A 19,620-nucleotide genomic window follows, 5' to 3' on the forward strand; every position below is an offset into this window, starting at 1 on the left:
TTCTATTTTAAATTTGATATGCAATTATTTTCTATCAATCAAATCCAAACTCTATATAATCAATATAATTAACAAAGCTCATGCAATTCTTAATTTTTTGTTGAATTCTTTGGCTTATAGCCTACCTTTTTATTCAGCCATGTGATTTATAAAATGTTATATATAATAATTTTTAAAATTTATTATTAAATTATTTAATTTTAAAATATAAAAATTAAGTTATAAATTTAATTAAATTTTAAAGATTAAATTGTCTATAAAATAAAATTTTAAAAATTAAATTATTTTCAGATTAAAAATAAAATTAAAGTTATTTTAATTTTTTTTATTAAAATTAATAATAATTTAATTAAAATTTTAACACAAATATTAATTTATAAATTTATTAAAATATTAAGAATTAAATTATTTATAAGACATATATATATATATATATATATATATATATATATATATATATATATATATATATATATATATATATATAATGCCTCTGAAATTTTGACGAGAAGCCCGTGATGTGGTTGGGCCGAAAGTGAATTGAAGAAAAAATACCATAAGGAGTTAGATGGGCCTCCGGCGAAATTTGCGCGAGGACGAAGGGAAAGTCGCACAAACACTACCCTGAATCAACCAACTCTTTTGAATTTTAATACAACCAGGACAATCACGCCTTCGCCCTTTTGCCTCAAGGACTAATCTCTCCCTGTCCTTAATGTTAACCCTCTCAAGAAACTTTCCAACAAACAGGGACAACATCGTATTTTCAATGAAATTTCATCTCCTCCGCTGCTAAGTATACCTATCTCCATCCTTTTCACGATCGCTTCCCGGACTCCTCCAAAATTCCTTTTAGATTCTTGATCAATGGCCACTCTCTCCGCCTACTCTCCTCCATGGCCAAATCCAAACCCTAACGCTACCGTTCTCTCTTTGCAGGAAGCTGCGGAAGGACTCGAATCACAGTCACAATCCCAATCTTACGACTCTCTTTCTTCAATTATGCCTCAAGATCATCTTACAGAACAGCTTTCGCCTGTCAGTCCTAACCCCAATTACCATGCTCCTGCATCTTCATCTCCGGACTCCAACTCGCCTCCCGTGCCAGTTTCTCTACTTCACCTTTCATTCAACCAGGATTTTGGCTGTTTCTCCACGGGTACTGACCACGGGTTTCGCATCTACAACTGCGACCCGTTTCGGGAGATCTTCCGCCGGGATTTCGAGCGCGGTGGCGGTGGGATTGGAGTCGTTGAGATGCTTTTCCGTTGTAATATTTTGGCCCTTGTTGGCGGTGGGTCCAACCCTCAGTATCCTCCTAACAAGGTCATGATCTGGGACGACCATCAGAGCCGATGCATCGGGGAGCTCTCATTTAGGTCTGAGGTTCGATCGGTGAAGCTTAGACGGGATAGAATTATTGTGGTCCTGGAGCAGAAGATTTTTGTGTATAACTTCGCGGATTTGAAGCTATTGCATCAGATTGAGACGATTGCAAATTCCAAAGGGCTCTGTGCAGTGTCGCATGGGGCAGGTACATTGGTGTTGGTTTGTCCAGGGTTGCAGAAGGGCCAGATTAGGGTGGAGCATTACGCGTCGAAACGGACCAAATTTATTATGGCACATGATTCGAGGATTGCCTGTTTTGCTCTCACGCAGGATGGTCAGTTGCTCGCCACTGCCAGCACGAAGGGTACTCTGGTTCGGATTTTCAACACGGCAGATGGTACTCTGCTTCAAGAGGTATGTGCTTTCTTTTTTTTTTTTTTTTAAGTTCTTTCTTCAAATTTGAGTACATGGATTATACTGTTGAACTTCGAGCGAGTGTATTTGCTAGCTGTTTTGAGTAAGAACTATTGCTGGGGCAATGGAATTGCTCATTAATCGAGCGTCTTAGAAGTTAAACAGCTTTGCAGTGTAATGTGCTTTTAAGTTTTAAGTGAACTTGGACTCTGGAGGTGCTTCTAAGATTATAAGTTGGTGCGTTTTGTGGCTTGGTAAGGATTTTTTTCATATATATCATTGACGGTAGAGCTCAATTTTGAGTTTGAATCTTCCAACCACCAATAGAATCTATAGTTTGAACCAGATAAGACAAAATTAATACAAATGCATCTTTTGGAAAATAGATTTAGCATTTTTTTCCAGGAATGATAACCATTTCCACATTGTGGACAGTAAAATGTGGTTGAGCATTTTATTTTAGAGTGAGTTTTACTTCTTTGCACTTCTTCATATGTCTAGAGAGTTCTTTGCACCACTATGGTTCATCCCCTTGAAACTTTTAATTATTTTGGCAATAGCTACGTTAGCAACATCACAAAGCTTTGTAGTATCCGGCAGGTTATTGTGGGAATTTTACTCCAGTTCCTTCTAAGGCCTTCTTGTGGTAATTGTAGGATAAAATATCTAGGGTTGACGTCCATAGATATTGTTTTAGAAATGGTGAGAACTGAGATGAAAGTGGGACTCTGAGATAAAGCTTTGGCATTGCCAAATTTGGTAGAAAACATGAGGATTTAGTCTTCAAATTGAATCATGTGATATTTATGACATTTTCTGTTGAGGATGGTTATGCCAAAGAGGGATTTCTTGTCACATCATGGTAGTTGATTAAATCCAGGAAACATGTATTTTCTTGTTGGACTAGTTACTGGCCACTTTTAACACTTGAAGTGTTTTGTAGTCCCAGTTGTATTGTCAAATACTTACTGAACTGGATTCTCTTGTTAATACTTCTTTTAGTTGAGTTTTACTTCATTTAGTCATCAATTGATTGGTTGACTCTGTGTCTGGTGTCATTCTCTTAAAGCAAGATCCGAGCTAAAATGAGCCTATATTTAGGTAGACAAACTTTTGTGTTGGTTGGTACAATTGTCTCTTTCTCTTTTCCTCTCCCTTTCTCTGTCCTCTTTCATTTTAGTTAAAGTAGAATTGCATATAGTGTTAATTTGAATCCTGGTTTTTCCTCTGAATAACTTATTGACTGTCATGAATTCATGAAATCATATAACATTTTCTTTTTGAGTTTAGAATGTGAGAAAGTTTGTAGTTCCCTTTTGTCTTCATGCTTGATGTATGGGACATGTGAAGGAATTGTTTTATTAGTTCTTCAACATGTGGACCCACAAATGCAGTGTTGGAAGGAGAACAATAGCAAAGGAAAGATTGCTTTACACTCATTGTAAAGTGGCCAGTGGATGCTATTTATTTTGTGAATGCTCTCACTTGGTTACTGCTCAGTAAATATCTGATTTGACATTGCGAAGTGATATTTGAACTCTTTGATTAAACAAATAAATCTTGAGGTTTTGGTCTAATGGTGGGTTTGATGTTTCATATCAACTTAGTGATATTTTCTATCTTTACTTCTTTACTGTGGCTTCCCCCTCTCCTTCCCAAAATGGTCAAGTAGTTTGGTTTTCTACTGTTATTTTCTACACTTGCTGAATACATAAAAAGTGTTTTGTCAAAATTTACCCATCATTTCTCAATCTTAGTTCATTGAGGATGATAATGCTTATGAAATTCCATATCTGTCAAAACTCAAAACTAACTGGTGTTCCACTGCAGGTAAGGAGGGGTGCAGATAGAGCAGAAATTTATAGTTTGGCATTCTCTTCAACTGCTCAGTGGCTGGCAGTTTCAAGTGACAAGGGCACTGTTCATGTTTTTAGCCTTAAGATTAATCCTGGGTCCCCAGGGACTGAGAAGTCACATAATACAACTGATTCTAATGCTGCATCTACATCTTCCACGTCATCTTTATCCTTCTTTAAAGGTAAGATTGCTGTTTCTCCCTGTCATCAAAAAATGTTTGTAAGTAATGATGTTGAGTTCTTTTTTGAATGTACTGTAATATGCATTCCTCAAGCTCCACAATTACAAGAATGCACACTAAGGTTAGCATCTGAAGGCTTAGATATGTACTGGTATCTACACTATATTTGCGGATATGAAGCGAAAACAATCATCTGCAAAATATTAAAAATCTATGTGTATAGTGAAACTGAGTATTTCAAATGCCATCAGTAATTAATGGGTTTATTTCAATTGACAAAATAGATTGTTCTTTAGTTCTGCTTACAGGTAATGTTTTCCCCATCTGGGTGAGGTGGGGATGAATTGCCTTGTTGATATGTATTCAACTCCTGTACTCCATGTTGTAGCAAATAGATGATAAGAAGGAATAATCTATACTATATTTTATGCTGCACAGTGTGCACTAGTAACAACTGGTGGTTGTCTTTGTTTTGCCTCTTGATCTTAGATGGCTTTTCACTTGCAGGTGTTCTGCCGAAGTATTTCAGTTCAGAGTGGTCAGTGGCTCAGTTTCGTTTAGTTGAAGGTTCTCAGTACATTGTTGCTTTTGGTCACCAAAAGAATACAGTGGTAATTCTTGGCTTGGATGGAAGGTAAGGACATGATGGTGTGGGATAGAGAGAAGGAAGAGAGATAGTTCAAACAATAATTGAGAGTTTTCCAATGCATTTAGTATGCAAAATTTTGTTATTTTGTTTGGTCACTGATAAATTAATGAAACTAATTACGTCTCTTTGCAAAAATTGATTATAGTGAATAAGCTCTTCGTTTTTTTGAAAAAAAAAATTCTGCCTATGACAGATTATTTTCTCGGGTAGAGAATTTCTGGAGTGAATGGTTGATTTGAATTGGTTATGATTGCAGCTTCTATAGATGTCAGTTTGACCCAGTGAATGGTGGAGAGATGACTCAACTGGAATATCACAACTTCTTGAAGCCAGAAGCAGCTTTCTGAAAGGACGTTCACATTTCAATTTCTTATGGATATGTCTTGTACTTTTCTTCTCTTTTCTTTTTGGCGTTTACCCCCTAATTAACTTAAATGTAGAAATGGCTGCTTTATGTTGTAAATATGTAAATATGGATTTGTAAAGTATGTTCAGAAAAAAAACCAAGAAAAAAAAAAGAATCATTATCTCTGTTTAATAATTATGTTGGAACATGTAATTACATTTTTATTTTAATATGAGCCAACGTTGTAATTTGCATTCGCTAGAAATTGAGCTAGAATGTGTTGGAGGGATAGTTGTGTACTTTAGCTGTAAGCGTTTCGAGAACTTCCGAGAACAAATTGGCATGTATAAATTTGAGCTTTTGCTGTGGAAAATGTGGAGCAAGTTTAACAAATATTTCTGGGTCTGTAGTTTTTGGGGAAAAGGTATTGAAATAATTTTCAATTCCAAGAGTGTGGTAATGGACTGGACTTGTTTCATTCTCTGAGATTGTTCAAAATTCAAATCATTTAAATTTTGAAACCAAGTGATTATGTGTTTGCTTCAATTGTTAGGAGTGCAGGATATTTTGGTTTATCCTTCACTTCTTTGGGTTGTGTTCATTTATGTTATTTTAAGCCTGCCGTTTCTGCTGACCCTGGCTTGGGATGTCGCCTAATAAGTGCTGTGGATGAAATGAGGATAATGTTGCACGTGAGTCGCCAGGCATATATACATACATAAATGTCCACTCTGAGTTCTGAAACAACTTCTGGCTGTTTACAGATGATATGAAGTTGAACATCTATATTTATGGGGAGATTTGACTCTGATTCGTAGTTAACAGATCATCTTCTTGACTACAAACATAGGCTTAAAATGTGCGCATTTTCCTTGAAATTCTGTGACACATGTGATGCAATTCTCAAGGTCTTACTCTTTCCCGACAACTATAAAATTAATGCGCTGGGAATTGAGGTTTGACTGGATCAAGGTTTTATGTTAGATTCGGACCGGTTTGATAATCGGCCAAAGTAGAGAATTTAAATTTTAAGATTCAAACAAAATCCAAAAGTTCAAATTGATATACCACTATTTAATATTTATTCTGAATATTATTTAATAAATATTACATTTATATTAAGAAATTAATATATTAAATTAATATTACATTATATACTATTTAATAAATATTAATTTTATGTTATATAATTAATATTTTTATGAAATAATATTAATATTTAATTAATTAAAATTATATAAATTAATATTAACTTAATAAATATAATATTTTATAAATTATTAGTTCATATATCAAAAAAGTACCTTTTTAATATCTAATTAATCTGTTCATTACTCTTAATTTTTAATTAATATTATTTAACTTTTAATTTATAATCTTCATTTTTCAAAATTAAATATTAAAAACACTGATAATAAGTTTATATTATACAAAACAAGAGATTTGGAGTTATTTTTTGAAGATAACTATTGCGTCAGGCCGTCAAACAATACAAATTATGGTCTTTATATATTTTTTTGCTGTGTTTGAAGTTGTTACTAATTAATAATTGTCAATATACAAAATAATATAAAATTGATTGAAACCCACTTTTATCTAAGTGATTTGTAACTTGATTGATTGAATCATCAATTATTAGTCTGATTACTAATTATCCTATTGCCTTACCAAATTCTAACCTAATTTTGTAAATATTAAATTTTAAGAATAATACAAACTAATTATAGGGTCACTTTAAGAAAATTTTTAATTGAATTTTATTTAAGTAATTTATTTTAAATTTGTTTATATAAAATTATAATAATATGACATTTTATACTTTAAAATTATATTTCATGAAAATTTTATTTAAAAAAATAAAATAAAATTTTCAATTAAACGGGTCAAAGTCAATGCATATTCTTCAGGAGTGGTGGCAAATATATATATATTTTGACAGTGCTTGGGTTTCATCGCCCATGTGATTTAAACGACAATGGTCAAGGATGCGTCTCAGTGATCGTGTGGCTCACATCATATTCGTATTCCAACATAATCCTTTCTTCATAAAAATCAATCTTTTCAGAACGAAGTTGAAAATTATATATATATATATATATAATAATATATATATATATATATATATATATATATATAATATTAACGGCTATTTTCGTAATCCTATCAAAATTACATTAAAAAAAAACTTAACCTTACGATTTCATTTATTTTGAACAAATAATTTATGTATAAAAAATATTTTTTATTATTTAATTAAATTATTAAATTAATGATGTATATTTATATTATGTATGTATAAATATTTTTTAATAATGAAATTTTATATTTAAATTTTAATTAAAATTAATTATTAAAAATAGCAGAGAGGGATGATGATGTGTTAATTAGATTCTTTATTTTCTCTTGATTGCAATTTGCAACAGAAGCATTAGTTTTTTTTTTTTTTATAATAAAAATGAATATGCAAATAAACAAATTAGGGGGAAAAATTAGCTAGATTATAGTGGGCGAAAGTCTCTCCATTATAAAAAAGGAACATAGGGCTTTCCTCTCTTTCTCGTATGCAAAGAAACACAATAATGGCGCTGAAGCTGCACGGACCAGCCATGTCCACAAGCACCTCTCTTGTGATAACCTGTCTCCATGAGAAAGAAGTAGATTTTGAGCTCGTCCCTGTTGATCTTTTTGCCGGCGAACATAAGCAGCCTCATTTCCTAGCCAAGAATGTATGTAAATATTATTATTACCATATATAGCAGCCAGCTGTAAGTTCTTTTCTACATTCTAAGAACATGTGTACTTAACTACTTTTATGTGATTCTCATGCAGCCCTTTGGTCAGGTTCCGGTTCTTGAAGATGGTGATCTCACTTTATTTGGTGAGCTTAAGCAAATTAATTTCATATCACTGATTTGGGTTGTTTAGCATGATAACATGACTTAAATAATCAATGTTCTTGCCAGAATCAAGAGCAATCTCAACATACGTAGCTGAAAAGTTCAAAGAAACTGGCTATGATCTAACAAGGCAACAAAACCTGCAAGAAGCTGCATTAGTGAAGGTATGGATGGAGGTAGAATCTCAGCAATTCTGCCCTGCAATAGCTCCAATTGTCTACCAATTTTACGTGGATCCTCTTAAAGGTGTTTCGCCTGATCAAGCAATGATTGACGTCAACTTAGAGAAGCTAGGGAAAGTGCTGGACATATACGAAGCTAGGCTGAGTAGCACCAAGTACCTGGCAGGAGATTTCTATAGTTTGGCTGATCTTCACCACATTCCTTACACGCACTATCTCATGAAAACTCCTGCAGCTTCCGTCATTAATGAACGTCCTCATGTGAAGGCTTGGTGGGAGGATATTTCTTCCAGGCCAGCTTCTAAGAAAACAGCAGAAGGTATGACTTTTGGTGAGAAATGAAATTATCTTGAAGACTCGAGCATTAATATTACAACTATTTCAAGAGCTAGCTAGATTTTATAAAATTGTGATCTTAATGTGCTGGAATTATTGGAACAATGTACCAAATAAAATTTTCTCTTCCCAACGGTTAAGTTTTTCAGTACTTACATGGGACATCCTTGATTTATAATTAGATTAATCATATAATAATTAATTTCTCAATTGCTTTCACTTTATATGTGAGAAACTTAAAACTATGGTTTAATTAATAATTGTGTTTACTTAAAAAAAAAAAAAGGTGAGATGCACCTTAAGTCTTCACTTTTTTAATCTTAAAAAAAAAAAAAAGAAAAGAAAAGAAAAGGAAAAAAAAAAAAAAAAAAAAGCGCTTATGTTGTTCAGCAAAAGTGGGCCAAAAGACTTGCGAAGTCCTCTTGGAGCATCTTCAAATCCATAAGAAAGGAAAGCTGAAGCCCAATAATCATTAGGTCACATTGTATATGTATATATAAATGGAAGTATAACATTACATCCAAAATTAAGTATAAATAATCCATTCTCTGGTGAGGTGCTAACTACGAATTAACAAAATAAAATTTACTCCGAAAACTCTATGGCGACATAAACTCAGCTTCCACCTTAAAGGTTCTCGCTTGCCTCTTTGAGCATGATCTTAACTTTGAGTTTGTTCCGATTAGTCTTGAAGCTGGAGAACGCAAGAAAGAATCATTTCCTGCTATCAATGTAAGCCCATCAAACCCAGATTCTCTACTATCAACTTGATGATCTTGTTCATTTTATTTCTTATATACAAAAGTGATGATCAGTAAATTAAAGTACCTAACTTGCAGCCTTTTGGACAAGTTCCGGTCTATCAGGAAGAAGACATCTATCAATTTGGTGAGCAATTTATAAGATTTATGTGCTATTTCCTCATTCTTAAAGCTAGCAAACCAAAATATGGCAAAAATTAACTTGGTTGCAGAATCAAGAGCAATAATAAGATGCATGGCCCATGAATATGGCAAGAAAGGAGAAGAGCTCATCTATTGGGATGCCAGGGAGCAAGCCACAGTAGGACCACCAATTTGAGCCACCTGCACTGAAACTGATCTCCGTGTTGATCATTAAGCCCAAGAATTGATTAGCTCCAGATGAAGAGTTGGTCAGCAAGGCTGAAGCTAAACTGAGGAGAGTTCTTGACGTTTATGAGGCTCGGCTCACAAAATTTAAGTACTTGGCAAGTGACAAGTATACTGTTGTTGATGTGCTTCACCTTCCCAACTTACATGCTCTTATGGGAACTCAGGCTAAGAAACTTATTGATTCGCGTCCCCGTGTGAGTGCTTGGTGCAATGACATCCTTGCTCGGCCTGCATGGGCTAAGGTGCTTGAGATGCAGCTCAAGGGTGCTTAACTAATTAAGCTCTTATATATTTAAGGGTTTTCATAGTAAAGTAATCAAGTTTGATTCAAGTTAATTGGATTAGTATCTTCAGAATGAGTATGTATTAGTTGCTATAACAAATGAACTTAAATTATTAATTACATTCTCTTCTGTTTTTTCTTTCTTTTTTTTTTTGGGTGATTGAGAATTCAAACTCTATTAATTTGAAAACTACTTGGTATCATTGAATAAATTAATTAATTGACATTTTTCTTATTTGATTATACATACATAAATTTCATTTTTATTTGTACATTTGTCAAATTAAATAAAAAAATGCATGTAATAATTTTCATTCTAAAAATTTGAACTAAAATCATATTATAAAATTGGTTGAGTCAATTAAAATTCTTTAATCCAAACATAGTATTATCACTTATTTGGAAATTAAAATTTTATAAGCATTCAGTTCAATTAATTTTTTTTATCAATTATCACATTTAAAATAAAAAAAATTCAATTTTTTTTAATTTAAAAAATTTTATTTTCAAAAGAGAAATAAATAAAAAACTATTACATTAAAATTCAATTGTATTATTTTCTTACAAATTATATATTTTAAAGGAAGCTTATATTAATGTACATTCAATAAAAAGTTAAAAATTTACTATAATTTTAATTCAATAATATTAGAATTATTTTAAAATTAAGCTGTAAGGTTTTATAATAATATATTGTTGCTGTACATACAGGTTATGCTTAGTAAAAATCCCATCAACATTATTATTTTTTTAAATAAATAATTAAAAAAATAAAAATTCAAATTTCACACACATTAATCAATAATATATTTTTAACTATTAAACTAAATTTAAATCCCATCAACCTAGATAAGAAAAATGAAGGCAAATGGTGATAGGGTTAATAAATGTTGTATGAAATCGTACAAACATTTCGTGTGAAGTGAGCTGGCAATGACTTGGAAGGAATAAAGGATGGGAAATGTTGCAATTATAACTTTAGCCTTTCTCCTATCCCATGGATGGGAAAATGAACATGAAATCCTCAAACTATAAATAGCCACTTGCGGCACACACATAAACACGTATTCAGCAAATAGCATCACGGGTGTTAGAAAACTGTATGGGAATTTAAACTCTTCAGCCACAGTAAGAGTCCTGGCTTCAATTTTTGAGCACGATCTTGATGTCGAGTTCATATCCATTGACCTCAAGCCTGGTGATGATCACAAAGAAGACTCATTCCGCTCTTTAAACGTATAACAGTCTAATTTATAACATAATTTTGAAAATTTTCTCTCTCTTTCGTAATTCTTTATTAATAAATGTTTCTATTGACAATTTTTGTTCTACTTCTTTTATTGTTAAAGCCCTTTGGTAAGGTTCCAGTCTTCCAGGAGGAAGACTTAACTCTATTTGGTACAGTATTTGCATACATGATATTAATTTGTTTATATAATTAATTGAAGAAAGCCATATATATATATATATATACGTGCATGCTAGTTATAATTAACGGTTGTTAATTACAGAGTCAAGGGCGATAATTAGTTACATATCACATCAATACCTGAGACCCGGAAAGGAGCAAGTGTTCGAGGAGCCAAAGTTACAAGGAATAGCAGCAACCTGGATTGATGTGGAGGATCACCACTTTGATCCTCCTGCTTCAAAGCTGGCATGGGAGCTCATTCACAAGCCCAAAAATGGCTTGGCAACGGATAATGCAGTTGTGGAAGAAGAGGAAGCGAAGCTGGTTAAAGTTCTTGATGTATATGAAGAGAGACTCAAAGATTGCAAGTACTTGGGTGGCGATAAGTTCACTTCAGCTGATCTCAGTCACCTGCCTCTCTTGCATTGCCTTATGGGTATCCCTGCTATGAAGAAACTGTTTGATGAGAGGCCTCGTGTTAGTGCATGGTGTTCTGCAATTCTTGCTCGACCTGCTTGGGCTAAGGTGGTGGACATGATTCAGAGCAACCAGATTTAGACGCTTGCATAATTTATTTTTCAACTTTTTTTAGAATGCTGCATGCGGAATAAATCAAAATGATGAATTCGGGTATTTATCTCTGTTTACATCTGAGTTATTAAATTCGGCCCCAAATGTGACTTGATATGAAGGACTGAGTTAAAGGGTTAGTAGATTATTAAAAAAATTAATTAAATATATATTAATTAAATATTATGTTTATTAGTATAATTAAATAAGCTTAATTAATTAAATATAAATTTAATTTTTAAATATTAAAATATTAATATTATTGATATTTTAAAAATTTTAAATTGACTAAGTTATTTTTTTTTAATTAATTTTTTATTTATTTAGTAAGAGAATGACCGATTTTATGTTTGAATTACCAAATCATTAAATCAACCTATTAAATAAGTCAGAATTTTATAGTACTGGTTTACATAATAGTTATCCATATAAAAAAATTATTAAGCTACATCAAATTAATTAGAGTGCATAAATCACAAATGCTGAGATAATAGCCAATAAAATAATTTGATCAATACGTTTATAAAAAAAAAAAAAATTCGGAGTTGGTTGAGCCCTCAAAAGTCGGATATGGAAGGCAGGCCCCGCCCCATCCCAGAAAGACAAGCAAAAGTAATGATTCGGTCCAGAATGGAAAGTTGGTCCAAAGGAGTGGGTAGAAAAATGCCTTCAATTCAAAAATCAAAATCACGAGTGGGTCTCATCTGCCTATTTCTGGTGTGCCACTATTTTAATAAAGATACGGATCTCCTTTAAAATAAATAAATATAAAAAAAATGGAAATAAGGTTATAAAAGGCCTAGATGTGGTAACCCACATCCACATGTGGCTATGAATAGACCTGGCCAAGGCCGGTTTTGAATCTGTCAGAAACTCTGATTAAAATTAAATTTAAATATAATTAAAATTAATGTGAATCATATTAAAATTAAATTAAAAATTAATTTTATTCATATATTTTGTTATAATTCTTTTAAAAATTTTACATTCCTTTAATATTGTTATCTATTTACATGCAATTAAAATTGTAATATATAATTATAAACTATACACAACCTAATATTATATTTTATTTATCTAATTTTTTTAATAATTTTTGTTATATATACATTAAATAATTTTATAATTCTCCACTGCAAACGTTTGTTCATATATTTTTGTGTGTACATTTAATTTATAATTATATTTATATATTATAATTAAAAATTATATAATAAATAATTAAATAATATATTATATGATAGACTTGTAATACTATATTATATATTATATATAGCATCCTTAATTCTAAATTATATATATACCTTAAAAGATTATTTACATAAGGACTACATTTAGTTAACAGGTTATGCATTTGCAGGGGGTTTAATTCGTAAAGTGAGGGGCTGTGGATGAGTGGATTTGTCTTTAATTTGGGTATATGTTCCATTATTCAAGCTGAATTGTGGGGTGTAAAAGAAGTAAAATTGGGAGCTAATTTGGATATTTCACATGTGATTGTTGAATGCGACAATGCTGGCGTCGTTTCAATGATTCTGAGTTCGATTGAAGTGGATAGCAACTGTGTCCCTAGTGTATTCTATTCGAGGCGTGCTGGATAGTTTTATTCAAGCGTGGTTCCTATTTTTATAGAGGCCAATTTTTCTGCTGATTGGCTCGTTGCTCATGCTAATTCTTTTCCTCTTGGAACTTATGTTCAATAGTCTCCCCTGATGTTCAATAAAGAATAAAGATTGCTTGTAATCTTTATTTCCAAATATGTACACAAAATTTAGAAATAATTAGAAGATATATTATATTGTATATTAATTACTTATTTTAAAATTTAAATATTAATTATAATCAAATCACAACTTAATTAATTGATATCATAAGTTTAAGAGCTAGCTTTTTTTTTTTTACGTGCTTTTCTATTTAATGTGTTATGATATAAAATGATATCAGCGCAATATAATTAACTTCAGTTCAAAAAATTGTTTAAAAAAAACAAACTTCAGTTCAAAAAATAACAATAATTAACTTTCTTTATTTATTTATTATTATTTTTTTCAATTTGGCTTCTGAAAATTCAGTAATGGAAAGTTTGATGGGATTGTGCGAAACTCTGCCATCTGCTTTGAGAAGCATTGAAATTATTTGGTGCACTGGAAATATATTCTCACTAATAGTTATATAAATATTTTAATTTTATGAAGAATCCAATTTTTTTTTTCTCTGATTGAGAAAGTATGCACAAAGAATATTTTTAGAATTTTCCAGCGAAACAGGCCGTTGAACTTGGGAGTTGCGGAGCTGTTGCATGTTAACCACTAGCATATTCCGACCGGCCAGCTGTCTGCACGCTCAGCTCAACAAAATCGTGCTTCACAATTCAGATGAACTTAAGGCTTTCGGGCTCAATAATTTCCTCGCTTGAAACAAAAATCCAACTGCCCACACTTTACGACTTTTCCGCACGTTAAGAGGAAAGCGAATAGAAAATAACAAAAGAAATTTGCTTTTTTTATTTTTATTTATTTATTTTTTTAACTAGACCTTACCGACCATCTTCTTAAAGAAAACGAAAGGGTTATATTCTCTCTCTATCCATTAAATTCCTGCCCAAGACACGGTTTCCAGACGTATCTAGTTCCCCACTCACAGACTGCTCTTTCCTCTTTGTTTTTCATCAGTATCTCAGCTTAAGGCGTATGATGGCAACCATCAAAGTCCATGGAAGCCCTTTCTCAACAGCTACACAGCGAGTTCTCGTCTCCCTCTATGAGAAAGAGTTGGAGTTTGAGTTTGTTAATGTGAATATGGGAGCAGGCGAGCACAAGAAAGAGCCTTTCATCTCCCTCAATGTAAGTGCTGGAAAAAGATGTTTAATTTCTTTCTTTCAATTTTTTCAAGCATCGATCGTATTAGCCTCTAATGTAACATAAAACTTTTGTCTGGATGATGAAGCCATTTGGTCAAGTTCCGGCTTTGGAAGATGGAGATCTCAAGCTCTTTGGTATGGTTTTTCTTGGTTTCTATGTCTACTTGTGGCCCTATTACTAAGACTATGGTTTAGTGTTTTTTATATGTACTTTGAACCTTTGGGTATGCAGAATCAAGGGCAATTACCCAATACATCACCCACGAGAACCCTGACAAGGGAACCCAGCTTTTGTGCACAGGCAAGCAGATGGCAATAGTATCAGTGTGGATGGAGGTGGAGGCTCAAAAATTTGAACCAGCAGCTTCAAAGCTGAACTGGGAAGTATTTTACAAGCCATTTTTTGGGCTGACCACCGATCCAGCAGCAGTAGAGGAAAACGAAGCTAAATTGGCTAACGTTCTTGATGTCTACGAGTCACGGCTAGCTCAATCCAAGTATTTGGCTGGTGACTCCTTCACCTTGGCAGATCTGCACCATCTACCTAACTTACACTTGCTGTTGGTGACACAGAGCAAAAAATTGATCGATTCACGGCCCCATGTTAGCGCATGGGCAGCTGATATCACTGCAAGACCAGCTTGGGCGAAGGTTCTTGCCATGCAAAAGAGTTGAAAAGGGCGGCTGCTAGTCTAGCTACAGGAGTTTGGTCATTTCTCTTCAATAATTGACCATGCTGTGTCCTGTTTCCTTGTGTGTCTTCTGATGTGTTTTTGGCATCAGTCTTCTATGCGAAGACTAATTTCCTTGTCTCTCCTTTCAAATAAAGTTATGTCCTACTTCTATTTCCTGTGTTGGTTGTGGCACAATGATAATCAAATAGCTTTGATGAATAATCGCGCTTAGATATTTCCAACTGAAGCTAAAAAGCTTCAAAATGCACTCTATCTACCATGCCTTTTTCTAGATGTTGCAAGCATTTGGACATTATAGTTGAAGCTCCTCTCTAAAATTTCGATTAATACTGCTCGCACATTTTGAGGCTATGGAACCCCAAATGGGTATGGCTCTTGTCCTTCAGCAACTTCAGTTTGAAAAGGAAAACACGGAAAAGCAAATTCTCAAGTGGGTTTAGTTCATTATGAGCCATACTTATTACTCACAATAAGGTAGAAGTAGAACCTTCATAATCGATTTGCACCGAGAGATAAGCAGGGCAAAACAGACAACTTACAACAGCCTGATCCAAATTCGTGAGAATGTTATGGATTATACTCAGCAGAACTGCGTTATGATTTTGTGTAATCCCTAGCAAAGTGGCAAAAGTTTCAGTTTCACTCCTAGTTCAATTTAATACGAAAATTAAAATTTGTAAGTAAAATTTCTTAATTTAAATTCAAAAATTAAAAAATTTAATTTTTTTAATTTTAAAAATAGATTAAATTGCACTTTTTCAATAAGTAGATGGTGGGATTGAACCTTAAAGTCTCTGGTAAAATGGTATGAGACACCTGGCCGAAGTTCCTTTCTCATTTTGATTAGTATGTACAGTGTTTTATACCACAAACTGCAGATCATTTCAAGGAGAGAGTCAATTTCAGTTTTAACTGAAAAAATGGATTAAATTAATTTAATTCCTTTTTTTGGTTTATTAGCTTTGTTTTGATTTGTAGCAAAGGAAGCCGAAGCTCAAAACAACACTACACAGAGCAGACCAATTGTTTTTTTTTTTTTTTGGCAGACTAATCATTTGATTAATTTTCATTTTTCAGTTTAATTAATTCAATAAAAAAAAATCAAACTAATCGTTTTTATAGCATTTATAAATATGGGAAATTATTGTATGAATCAAAATATAAAAAGTAATGCTTCTTTAGAAATAAAAAGTTAATATTTTATTGATTTTAGAAAGATGGGATCATTATATTCCGATATAGTGTGTATTTACATTATATGCTATAAATATATATTAGCAAATAACCGTGCTATGCACCGTAGTGTGTATTTAAAAAAAAAGTAAATTTATATCAGATTTAATTAGATAATTAAATCATTATTAATTAAAAAAATAATATTTTTTAATTAAAAAAATTTTAATATTGTTATTTAAAATATTAAAACTCTAAAATATTAGTAATAAATTTTGACCAAATAAATTAATAATTACTCTCAAATCAGTAGTCTTAATTGCCTTAAGTTTTTTTTTAATAGCTACAAAATATTTTTTATTTATAATAATAATAAATTTTATTATTATTATTATTAAATTATTTTAAAATAATGAAAATAAAATAATGTTAAAGTAAAACAAAATTTATTAAATATATAAAAGAGAAATAAAACTTTTAAATATCGATTTTCCTTCAAAGTAAATGTGGGCTTTGATTTTACTGTCATTGACGTTCTTAAATTAAAAATTAGAGAATATTATAATGTGTTGTAATTATATTTAGTAATTATATATTACAACTGTTTAGGAAATAAGAAAAAAATTTAATGTTAGCTTTTCTTCTTGTAAAAAAATAAAAATTAATGAATAAATATTATTTTTAATAATTAGACATATTTAAAAGAAATTTAATCAATAATTGCTCACAAAAATATAAATATCCCCTAATACTTTGTTTCAATTTGGAGCAGATATTTTAAAGAAAATTAAATTTTCAGTTATAATAATAATTAGAGAGTCATAATAATATTCATTGAATTTTGAAATTAAGTGTATTGGGTTAGCAAATGATCAGCAATTAAATACCAAATTTAATTACAATAAATGTATTTAAAAATATTTCATTGAACTGTTTTGATTTTCAACATGTGTCTTGATTTTATTGTCATTGACATTTTCAAATTAAAAAACCTCATAATAAATAAAATTATATTTAGTAATTAATATTTTTTCATTATTTAAATTTAAAAGATCAAATTAATTAAGAATTGTATTTTAAAAAATTAAATTATATAATAATTATATATTACAACTGTTTAAAAAATACAAAAAAAAATTGCTATCATTAAATCTAATTAAAAATTATCACTTGACATAAATGCGATAGATTTAAAATCTTATCTCATTTTCAATTTGTTTAAAAAAATTTTGAATCACCTTTTAATTAGGAAGCCAAAATAGAATATGTATAAAATTAGCATATATATTTATTGAATATAATTAATAAATTAGTCTAATTAACTCTCATTTTTCTTATCTCTAATTAAATTGACATTTCCAAGTATTTATAATAATTAAATAATAATAATAATAGCAACTTTTTATAATATTAAAGTATAATAATTTAATAATTTATTATTTATACATACATAATTAAGTAATTAATAACTTGATTATAATTTAAAAAAATTATACGATTAATTAATAAAAAAATAGAGAGAATTTAATAAAATTACTTGGCATATATATATAGTTTAAAAATTTTTCTAAATAATAATAAAAAAAATATAACATGATCAATATTAACCGAAGTACTAATAGTAATTATTTATTAATCATAATATAAAAAATAATGAAAATTAAATATTAATATAAATTTCTTATTTACCATAATATATTATATATAGCATTCAATACATATATAATTAAAAATATACTTTTATTAAATGCATATTAAAATAAGATAAACAAAAATAAAATAATTAAAAAGTAAATTAAAATTTATTAAATATATTAAAAGGAGAGAGAAGGCAATGTATTTTGTCACAACCCAACCTATGGGCCGGACTGGCACTAGAACCTGGGCTGGACTAAAGGCCCCGAGGCCTATAGTAAGCCTAACTATTCCTCAACCCAACTCTAAGGCCCATTTGGGCTCAATTTCAAGAATTCAATCGGACAGAGTCTGACTATAAAATGGACCATTTAACGGGAAGTTTTTGACTCGCCGGACTTGTAAACACTATATATAATAAACTGGGGAGCTCAGCTCACCCTCCACATAATCAAATGTCATAAAAATAAATGGGAGCTCGGCTCCCTCATCCAATCTAACCATACATGCATTTAATAAGTTTACAAGTCCAACGTGACAATTATATTACAGACCAAATCAAATAAATATTTTTAACACATGCGAAAATTCTAGGAGTTAACAGAATTATACAAACATTAATAGACGACCTGCGAAGAAGAAAAGCAGGTTAACCACAACAATAATCCTCCTGTAGCCTGAAAAAATAAATGAATAAGAGTGAGCGTTCGACTCAGAGAGTAAAATATCAATTTTAACCATAATCTCTATAGCTATCTAAAGCTAATGCACCCTGTAGAGTGAAATGCAACATCGTCATAAATTTCATACAAATCACATCAAAAAGGCAATTTGGAGCACTCACACACCCGAGAGTGTCAAACAATACATATATGAGAGCTGATCCCCTATACAGCCCTTTTAATCCAACCTCTACCAGCGAAGATCTCAAGCCGGACTTTCGCTTAATAAACCAAATACGGGGTCCCAGCGAAGAACTCAAGCCGTATCTACCCTGAAGGACTAGGTCCTAGCGAAGATCTCAAGCCGTGTCTACCTGTCATGTCCATATCCAACACCATACCACACGCAAGTCAAAGTACGCACACTGCTCTAAATTACCATAAACAACATCTATGGCACTTTAACAGTTGTGAATGCAACATAAAATGTGCCTAGAGTTTAACTACACAGATATATACATATAAGTGATGCATGGGCATGCTTGAACATATAATAATATCGAAATTACAATTAAAATTAATATTTTACTCACATACTCAACCGAAGTCACTGTGGCGGTTGGGAGGAGGAGGAAGGCGGTCTCGACTCAGCTGACAAGTTTATTATAATTATTTAATAAATTTATCTCAATACAAACTAAGAAAAGACCAAAGATGTCCTAAGTCGTGCCGAAAATCCGACAGAGTCTCCCTTATACCTAGGACCTACCCAACCTGTAAAAGGGCTTAAAACGCACTTTTATATCCACAACTCAATCACATCACACAGCCCCTCCTGGGCCCATCCAAATAGTCATGAATCACAAAATGTAAAATTACAGTTTAATCCTTATAATTGACTCTTTTTGCAAAAACTACCCAAATAAGCTCTAAAAATTCTAAAATTTTGCTCCGCAGTCCTTAGCAATATTACTAAGCTAATGCAAAAAGAATCATAATTTTCTGAG

General features: G+C 31.4%; 3 protein-coding genes and 1 pseudogene across 3 annotated transcripts; all 4 read left to right on the plus strand.

Moving 5' to 3' along the window:
- Nucleotides 1-659: 659 nt before the first annotated feature.
- Nucleotides 660-5,041, plus strand: LOC110660925 (autophagy-related protein 18a-like). Its single transcript, XM_058138853.1, has 4 exons — nt 660-1,743; nt 3,574-3,781; nt 4,289-4,415; nt 4,687-5,041. The coding sequence occupies exons 1-4, from the start codon at nt 868-870 to the stop codon at nt 4,775-4,777; spliced, it is 1,302 nt and encodes a 433-aa protein (XP_057994836.1). The 5' UTR covers nt 660-867; the 3' UTR covers nt 4,778-5,041.
- A 2,244-nt stretch (nt 5,042-7,285) lies between these two features.
- LOC110660873 (glutathione S-transferase F13-like) lies at nt 7,286-8,342 on the plus strand. Its single transcript, XM_021819319.2, has 3 exons — nt 7,286-7,502; nt 7,606-7,654; nt 7,740-8,342. Exons 1-3 carry the CDS (start codon nt 7,338-7,340, stop codon nt 8,195-8,197), a joined length of 672 nt encoding a protein of 223 aa, XP_021675011.2. The 5' UTR covers nt 7,286-7,337; the 3' UTR covers nt 8,198-8,342.
- Nucleotides 8,343-8,773: 431 nt separating this feature from the next.
- Nucleotides 8,774-11,576, plus strand: LOC110660884 (uncharacterized; annotated as a pseudogene).
- Nucleotides 11,577-14,169: 2,593 nt separating this feature from the next.
- On the plus strand, nt 14,170-15,293 carry LOC110660926 (glutathione S-transferase). Its single transcript, XM_021819391.2, has 3 exons — nt 14,170-14,431; nt 14,535-14,583; nt 14,681-15,293. Exons 1-3 carry the CDS (start codon nt 14,279-14,281, stop codon nt 15,121-15,123), a joined length of 645 nt encoding a protein of 214 aa, XP_021675083.2. The 5' UTR covers nt 14,170-14,278; the 3' UTR covers nt 15,124-15,293.
- Nucleotides 15,294-19,620: the final 4,327 nt, after the last annotated feature.

Source organism: Hevea brasiliensis, chromosome 2, assembly GCF_030052815.1.
Source record: "Hevea brasiliensis isolate MT/VB/25A 57/8 chromosome 2, ASM3005281v1, whole genome shotgun sequence".
Lineage (NCBI taxonomy): Eukaryota > Viridiplantae > Streptophyta > Magnoliopsida > Malpighiales > Euphorbiaceae > Hevea > Hevea brasiliensis.

Coding starts and splice junctions, on each gene's coding strand:
- LOC110660925 (XM_058138853.1), top strand. CDS start 868: ATGGCCACTCTCTCCGCCTACTCTCCTCCATGGCCAAATCCAAACCCT. Junction 1,744..3,573: donor ATGGTACTCTGCTTCAAGAG/GTATGTGCTTTC, acceptor GTTCCACTGCAG/GTAAGGAGGGGTGCAGATAG. Junction 4,416..4,686: donor ATTCTTGGCTTGGATGGAAG/GTAAGGACATGA, acceptor TTATGATTGCAG/CTTCTATAGATGTCAGTTTG.
- LOC110660873 (XM_021819319.2), top strand. CDS start 7,338: ATGCAAAGAAACACAATAATGGCGCTGAAGCTGCACGGACCAGCCATG. Junction 7,503..7,605: donor CTCATTTCCTAGCCAAGAAT/GTATGTAAATAT, acceptor ATTCTCATGCAG/CCCTTTGGTCAGGTTCCGGT. Junction 7,655..7,739: donor TGGTGATCTCACTTTATTTG/GTGAGCTTAAGC, acceptor TGTTCTTGCCAG/AATCAAGAGCAATCTCAACA.
- LOC110660926 (XM_021819391.2), top strand. CDS start 14,279: ATGATGGCAACCATCAAAGTCCATGGAAGCCCTTTCTCAACAGCTACA. Junction 14,432..14,534: donor AGCCTTTCATCTCCCTCAAT/GTAAGTGCTGGA, acceptor TGGATGATGAAG/CCATTTGGTCAAGTTCCGGC. Junction 14,584..14,680: donor TGGAGATCTCAAGCTCTTTG/GTATGGTTTTTC, acceptor TTGGGTATGCAG/AATCAAGGGCAATTACCCAA.